The sequence below is a fragment of the Rhagoletis pomonella genome, unplaced genomic scaffold, assembly GCF_013731165.1.
Source record: "Rhagoletis pomonella isolate Grant_MI unplaced genomic scaffold, Rhpom_1.0 Rhpom_scaffold_00002, whole genome shotgun sequence".
Taxonomy (NCBI): domain Eukaryota; kingdom Metazoa; phylum Arthropoda; class Insecta; order Diptera; family Tephritidae; genus Rhagoletis; species Rhagoletis pomonella.
The window spans coordinates 38051183-38059964 of NW_023458556.1; the positions used below are offsets into that span (position 1 = coordinate 38051183).

The 8782-nt window shown below is 34.7% G+C and overlaps 1 protein-coding gene across 1 annotated transcript in view; it reads right to left on the reverse strand.

Annotated features, from left to right (window-relative positions):
* LOC118753179 overlaps positions 1 to 8269 on the reverse strand; it is a 38303-nt gene extending 30034 nt beyond the window's left edge. Inside the window, exons 1-4 of the mRNA XM_036488051.1 lie at positions 8054 to 8269; positions 517 to 929; positions 220 to 414; positions 3 to 148 (exon numbers count right to left, since the gene is read on the reverse strand). Of these exons, the coding sequence (XP_036343944.1) occupies positions 3 to 148; positions 220 to 414; positions 517 to 826 (651 nt within the window). The 5' untranslated portion in view covers positions 827 to 929; positions 8054 to 8269. The remainder of the gene's footprint in view (positions 1 to 2; positions 149 to 219; positions 415 to 516; positions 930 to 8053) is intronic.
* Between the last annotated feature and the right edge of the window lie 513 nt (positions 8270 to 8782).

Consider the following 8782-nt stretch of genomic DNA (forward strand, 5'->3'; position numbering starts at 1 on the left):
ACTTTAAGATCACGTCCCTCCGCTGTCTTTCCAATTGAATATAAACGACAAATATTCGGAAACTTGCCACGTATTTCGCGCATAAACGCATATATCACATCCAAGTCGTGATAGTCCTTCCAATGAATGCCGCTGCGTGCTTGTTTCTCTGCAAATATCAAAAGTGCAGTCATTAAATACATTGTGCTGCAGTTAAAATTATTGAAATTTATCACTAACTTGTACGACTACCCGCCTCCGCTTGGGTCGCATTTATGCCATCCATTTCGGCGGCGTCAATGAGCGCCTGTATATTCATATGCATCACTTCTTTGTCGATATTGCGTGCGGCAAGATAGCTGCGTGCCGCCTTCAAGTTTTCCTTATTGATGGAGATATCAAGAAATTTTGAGTTCTCTTTCCAAATGACGCCACCTGCAGATAAAATAAAAATTTCAAATTAAATATCTAATAAATTGATTTGCGTACATACATACATATGTATGTAACTAAACAACTAAAAATCTATATACGTACCGAATTTACTCTCCAATGTCTCTGCCAGCGGCATGCTATTCTGCATATGCTCTGAAATATTGTAGATACGCCACAATTGTGCATCGTCGTAGCGCACTGGAATCTCATTGACTTCGAGTAAACCATCCACGGCATCATCGTCTTGTGCTGTTGCATACGATATATTCGCGTTGATTTCCCTTTCATAGAGCATTCGATTTCCTGTTTGTATGTTTTTGTCAGCAATGGGCTCCAGGCGACTGATATCGAAAGCAGTGGTGAGCGCGAAAAGCACAAACACGCTGTAGATGCCGTAGTGGCGACGCAGCATATTGGGCTCGATATGTGAGGAGATGGTATGTATGTAGTAGGTAAAGTGGGCTGATGTGAACAAGGGCAAGTGTTGTCGGTGGGGCGAAGTGGGGATTTTCCAACTGTAAAATATGGAAATAGGATAGTTTTGTGAAAATTTGCTCATGTACAATGAAAACTGGATTTAATTTTTATATAATATTTTATTTGCTGCCTTTTTTATTTTGTTTGTTTTTATTTTATTTTATTTTATTTTATTTTATTTTATTTTATTTTATTTTATTTTATTTTATTTTGTTTTATTTTATTTTATTTTATTTTATTTTATTTTAATATATTATATTATATTATATTATATTTTATTTTATTGTATTTAATTTAATTTAATTTTATTTTATTTTACTTTATTTTATATTGTTGTATTTTATTTTAATAAAACTCGGAACTCAAGCTGTGGTCAGTATATTAAAAACTAATTACGAATGCAATCAACCAAGCTCTGCTCTAAGAAATATTAATGCATAATCTACTATTACTTTGAATTGCGATGCAAGTGCTTATGTAAGAAAAAAACAGAAAATTTCGTTTAAAAATCAGACGACTTGAGTGCACGCCTCCTGAATAATTAATGCATAGTAAATTCTATTTATTTTTAGTGATTTACATTCAATATTTATATGCAACATATGCATTTTTCAACTTTTCTTTAACTCGCTATGTATGTATGTACGTAGGTATAGATGTGTGTGTGTATGTGTGTATGCAATCTTGCAATAAATTTTTAACCCACCTCCCAATGAGCTAGATACTTGAAACATCAAACTTAGCTGAGAACCCGATGACCATACAATACGGAAGATAAATTAATCCGATAGGTGGCGCAGGAGTCGTTCGGATTTGGTTCATATTTGGAATGGGTTCCTAAGACTTGATGTGTAGCCAGCCGTGGAAGCCCCTATCGCTCAGCGCTCACTGAGCCCATTATAGGCCCATCTGTCCAGGTGTAGTCCACAAGTTGTCAAAGACATTTTAATGCGCACCCTCTCTAGCAGATGACATCAAGGGAGCCCGCCTGACTAAAATTTTTTGCGATGGCATTGTGTATGATTGATTTAGAAGTAGTCCGAGGCGATTGAAAGAGGGGTAAGCTATTCACCGACCATAATGAGTATATAGTATATATTTACCCTTCTAATACACCTCTGTCTTAAAAGCGCTGCAAAAATCCGGCAGCCTGAGGGACCCTGCGAGGTGTCTGTGCTCACTCTAAGCTAGACAAAAAAAGTACAGTCGTGAAGCGTGCAGGAAATAAGCCTAAGTTGTTCTCGACTCCGAGCTTATTATGAAAAGCCGCGTTGATGTTAAAAAATATGCCAACTACAACGTTTTTCTATGTACTTAAAAGTCTTATCAATAATTATAACAATTGTATGCTGGGCGGTTTCCATTGATCTACCTTTTAGGTAAAAACGCCGAGAGAGGCTCAATCGCCCTCGAGGAATTTAATTTTTATTCAATCAGTCTCTCAAGAGTCTTTAATAAGAATGAAAAGTGCTTTTTTACTGCTCATAAGTTGTACTCTTATAAAAAGAAGAAAACTGAAAGAAATAGCTAAGCGTTTTAAAGTTTAAACACAAAACGGATGATATGATTTAGGTTGAGTTAAGGCAAACTGAAAAAAACGGCTATGAATTGACCCTCTGTTTGAGTTCTGTTTAACAAATCTTATAAATGGGTAAGAACTCTTGAAAAATTTGTTTAAAAAAAATGTACTTGTCGCTTATACACTATGTAGGATGACGGCTAGCCATAATGTTCATAATCCATGAAAAATTGAAAACGCGTATGTTAACATTTAAATAAATTGATTAACAGGGAGTTCAATGCACCTCAAACAGTTTTTTAATGTTATATACAAGGACCATACCGATTATAGCTTTTACTGGGTTATATGCATACGTGCATACATTAGGATGCCTCACTCTTCGTGCGAAAAAATCGGGGTTTCCATCGGAATTATATAATTCTTTATATTTAAAGACTTGCGCCAAAATATTTCGGAAAAATATTTAGCCTTAGCTAAATCTACTCAAAAATACATACATAATTCCAAAAATCGAGATTTTTTATAATTAAAATTAGTATTAAAAAATACGACATTTTTCCAAAAAATCAATCAGGTGGTAGAAAAGTTTTAGCTTTAAAGTCAGCAAAAGATGTTTAATAATTTTACCAACGGAATCAAAACAATGAGATTTTCAGCCCAGCTCATGTCAATTTTAATATTTTTCTGAAATATTGTGCTACAAGTCCTAAAATATAATAACTTTTATAATTCCGGTGGTAAATCCGCAACTTTTTCTGGTGAGGCACCTTAATGTCGTACATATGCAAAACAAAATTTAAACTTCTAAAACCAAGTGAAAATCAAATCATGCCGTTACTCATAGGGAAGCCTAACTAAGCAAATTGTAATATTAGACTCATTAAGTCATTTAGTTTTTTTTTTTGCTTATGGTGACTACGTATTAATAATTTGTACTTGGTTTTAATAATCATATTGCAAGGTTATTGCTGATTGAAAAAATGTTTAATAAAGTCAATAAACTCATACGCTTTTTGATATATGTACATATCGTCAACATTACGAATGCATCTAAGTTTACATAAAACGTTTTGGAAGCCATTCTAAAAAGTTTAAAAGTCTCGTGTATTTGATATATGTATAATGTTTAGGAATATATGTACAGTGGCGCTCATCTAAACAGCACACTTATTTTTTACAATATTCACAATGTTTTACGTGATAAATTTCTTTCGCTAATTTTTTATGAAAATATGTATAGTTGATTCTATAACATAAACCATATAAGTCAAAGTTTAAAACTTGTGCACAGCTCAGGAAAATTTAACAAATTTCAAAAAAAATGTCATCAAAATGTTCAACTTTTTTTCAGAAACTTATTGGGAATGCAGTTTTGCCCATTAAATTTTAGTACAATAATGTGCAGGTTTGAAAATTCTGAAAAATCCCGTTGATAATAAATGTATGAAGAAAAAAAATATTTTTTGTCAATGTTATTGTGGCTTGTTAATGTTATTGTGGCTTGTTAACATTTTATTTTTAATATTTTTATTGAGCTTTGTACCACGATTGTTTATTGGGAAAAATTGAAAAAGCAACAAAGTCCAATATTAAATTTTTTTAAAACTGTTGATTATATAGAAAAACGTTATATGAACAGATTAAAGGAATTGTAATTTTTAATTTTTTTTAATTTGTTTGAGCAAAATCGGACTAGTGGTTCTCGAGTTATGTCAAAAAAAGACCACCAAAGGTGACAATTTCCCCTATATGATAGTTATATATATATCTCGATTCCTAGACGTGACCCAGCGAAACGCCGGGACACGTATAACTTCTTTTTTACCGATATAACTTTCCCCGGTAGTTTGAACCCTTCCCGATCACTGACACCTACCATTTGTCTCACAGTGTAATCAAATATAAAGTATTCATTTTTACTATGCATTATTTCCCTCAGTGTAAATTAATTGCAATATGGTACTTAAAGCCAAATTACACGATTGGTGCATTTGTATAGATTTGAACATTTCGACTGTTACAGAGTGATGTTGTGTGGAGGCATCATAAACGACATTTAAATGTACCAACTACACTTGTCTGTTTAATTGGGGTCGCAGTTAGAGATATTTCTTAACATAACTATTCAAGAATTTTTTATGAAATGTTTATGGATAGTACTAGCAAATCTTTAAGTATACAGTTTTCGCCAATAAAATGAAAACGAATTCTATGGCTACAAATTGTGCAACAAATTTTTATAAAACAGTCCCCAACAACGGCAAAGTGAACGATTCAATATTTGAATACATAGTTAGTAGTGCAAAACATACATATGCAGTCTTCAGAACGGCATCTAGTTTAACGGTAGTCTAATGGGTTAAGGTCTAGAATACCCATTGGCCCATCTTCCGCATCAGTGTGTTACATTTTTTTTGAGCCACGTTTGATACGTTTCGTATAGCCATCCGCATTTGTATCTGGAATCCCATTCTCACTACATCAAAAAGCTTTTTAATTATAACATTTTGTCTTTTGTTGTGTTCGTAACTCCAGCGGCATCTAGTAGGTAGTTTCGTTACAAAAGAATTTTCCTTCCTATTACCCAAATACATTTCAAATATAAAACAAATCGGACCATAAATACGAATTGTATCAAAAACATTAAATTTAGCGCCACCTGGCGGGTAAATAGTTTGCAGAAGTATTTCACTTCTCTTTGCTAAAAGGGATTTCGAATATAAATAGGTATTTTAGTAATAACTTGACTTCAGCGCCATCTGGCGGAGACATTTTTTCGTACGAAGCTAGTCCTGTTAACTATGTACAAAAAAAGAAATAAAAAATATTTATAAGATCTTTAAGTTCGTTCACAAGATAAGTCTCAAATAATTTGGAAACTACGTCACTTTGAGCTTTTTTAAAGACACTTAGAATCCTCTCACATTGTGTAATTCCTAAAATTTTTACTGAATGTTTTCACTCTGAACGCAGTAAGTACTGTGTGGCGGTGGTAGGCCAGATACAGGTCATGCTCTTCGACCTTCTTGTTACTAGATCGGATTTTGAATACCCAAACAAAAATGACATCCAGTTACTCTCTGGCTACCTTATACGGTGTTCGCATGAGGCGATTTTACAGGCAACTTTTAGTTGAAAGCAACAATCGCTTGGTCTGAACGGCCTTTCAACTAATCGCTTCCAATGAAGTTGGGGTGCAACCAACTTTTGATTCGACTAATCGCCTCTGAAATTGCCTGGAAAATCGACTCATGCGAACACCGCCATTCACCAGTGTTGCCATTTTGGTGGTGGTCCCCAGAGTTCTGTGCAATGTCGCTGTGTTCACACATTGTACACATTTTCCCTTCGGGAGTTTTCGGTATTATGCAGGTATGTCCAATGGTACATTTAAGTTTTAAATTGCATTTTATGAATGCTCAAAAAAATAAAAAGTACAAGTTATTGGTTTTTATGTCTATGAAATTCTGGAAGCCCGTAATCTGCTAAATTTGCTAAAAATGCTGCCTTTCCCCCCAAAAAAAGATACTACTTACGGTGTCTGGTAAAAAGAGAAAGTTATTACGTATATCAGCATTTTTCAATCATCACTCTACTCTCCACAACGGTAACGTTAATCGCGGTCATCAACTGCTGCAGCTGCAACTTACAATTTTCTATAGGCGCACAGCTAGAGGCATTTTTTTAAGCTTAAATATTTTCAAAAAATGCAATTTTTTACTTCCTGATTTGCTTTACTTTGGTTACTTCGAAAGCAATTCAATATTTGTTTTGTAACTAAATGTAGATATTTTATAAAAAAATTCCATGTAATTACCAACACGCGATATTTAATTATAACAAACTATTCAAATACCTATTGTAATGCTGTGCACTTGAAGCTAAGTATGTACAGTCACTCACAGAAGTATTCGTAAATTAGTTTTTTCACAATATTCAAAATGTTTTCCATCATAAATATTTTTCGTTAATGTTCATTTAAAATATAGCTCATTCTACAACAAAAACCATATGCAGTTTTGTAGCCCATTCAATTTTAGTATAATAAAGTGCAAGTTTCAAGTAGCTAAAAATTACCGCTGATTTTTTAGATTTTGAACAAAATCTATTTTTATATGGAAGAAAATGCGCAACACCCTCGACAAAAAAAATTCTAAAAAATCAGCAGTAATTTTTAGTTGCTTGAAACTTGCACTTTATTATACTAAAATTGAATGGGCTACAAAACTGCATACCGAAAACTTTTCTAGCAATTCTGAATAAAAAGTTTGAAATTTTGATGAAAATTTTTTCAAGTTTGATTCATTTTTATGAATTTTGTACAATATTTGCAATAATGATTTAACATTTTGAATATTGTGAAAAAAAACTAATTTACGAATACTTCTGAGAGTTACTGTATGTATGAAACAAAAGAGTGATAATAACACATATAGTGGATAAAGCAAATATTTTTCAAGCCCCTGAGCAGCGCTCCGATAGCTGTTGCAGCGCCTGATCGCTTACACGCCGCAATCTCGCGAACGTGAACACACACACGAAGCACGTAAACATCAGAGTTCGCTTGTAATTGCACTATCATTGGCATTAACCTTTGTTTTTTTTTTTTTTTTTTTTTTCGCATGCATGCAATTAAATAGCCGCCAAGCACCGATTGCAATTGCTTAGTTAGTTTAAAATTTTTATACAGGCTTACAACTTACACTCCTCGCCTTTTGCTGCCTGCAAGCGACACGACCATAAAAAAAAAATAGCTGAATCACCGATTTAAAGTTAACAGAAATTCGATTGAGCCGCAATGAAACGCTCGGTTTCAACAGCACTTTCAACTTTATGCAGTCCGTATCAGAGTTGGAGTTGTGGCTTGACGCTGCGCAGTAATCACCTTTCGAGCGCCAATGGTAGCCACTTGCTGAACTTGCTGGCACGTTGCACGATTTGCTATTGACTTTGACTTTGTGCGATTTTAGGTAACTGCAGGCGTCTCAGTTCACTTTTCAATTGACGCAACCGTCAATGAACGCAGCAATTAAAAAAACATACAGACAAGCAAAAGGCCAAAAAGGAAGAAAAACGAAATGGATTAAAAAATGTATATTTAAAAAACTCGTTTACGCTGTTGTGACGGCTTTTAGGAAATAATGCTTGAATTGGCCGTTGCGGCTGTTAAAAGTCTTTCACCAAAAAATTTCATCAATTTCGAAAACTCGTTCTGCCTTTGTCTTTTCTCTCTCTTGTATGCAGTTTTGGCTATTGTACTTATACTTTTCCTGAAACATTAACTTCAACTCGTTTTTTGAGACATTTACTTATTTTTTTTTTTTAAATTGTTCGCTTTTGAAACTTAATGCGGTTGTTGGGCTTGCTTTAGGCCTGCAATTTCTTTAAGCATTTTTTTTTAGCGCAAGCACGCATGCGCACTTACACACTACATGCACATAGGTGGCTGCACTTGTTGATGGCATCGCATAGGACCGACAAGTAAAATTATATATAATTCTTAAGTTTTTTTTTTCAATTAAAAATTGCTTAAAATCCTCATTAGAAATATCCACGCACTCAATATGTACATACATACTTATATACGCATATACATATAATTTCTTTCATCAAAAAAATATGCACTTAATATTTAATCACCTTTTCTTATCCACGCCCTTATCCACTGATAACTATGTACGTTCACAAACGCTACTACGTTGCTTAGCACTTACTATTACGTTATGACGAATCTGTTTACTTACGCGTGCGCCTTTCGCTTTAATTTAATTATTAGTTTTTTTTTTTTGTTTTAGATATTTACCGCGCGCGGTTTTTTATCCGCGTTACGTTGCGCGCCGTTTGAAAGAGCAGTTAGACTAAGCGTCGGAAATGGTGAGCCCTCAATTTTTATACTCTGCGCGTTCGCTTATCAATCGTACAGGCGCGCGCGCAATGAATCGTTGTGGCGTTGAGTGAGGCGCACGCGGTTGGAGCTTCGCACTTTGGAGCAGCGCGATCGCGGCACAGTCAGGGGCGCGCGCTTTGCTGGCTGAGCATAAGCGGCCGTTTCACTCGTTGAGTTTCGGTGGGTGCTTGCAGTGCAATGTTGTTGATTATGACTTTGTATTGTTATTTGATATAAATGCGTTTATTGTTATTGTTGTTGCACTATGAAAGAGGCTGTTGTCCGCCTATGCTGTTGCAATGGCAAATGTTGCTCTGATTGCAGTTGCTCTAGCAGCGCGCCGCTGCGTTGTATGTATAATGGTGCCAGCAGGCGCCGCACGGAAAACGGATAATTGATTGTTTATGCGTAGGCAACAGCAACAATGCGCTAAATATTTATTTGTGCAATTTTCGTGGTTTTTCTTACAGCTTTTCGCTGCT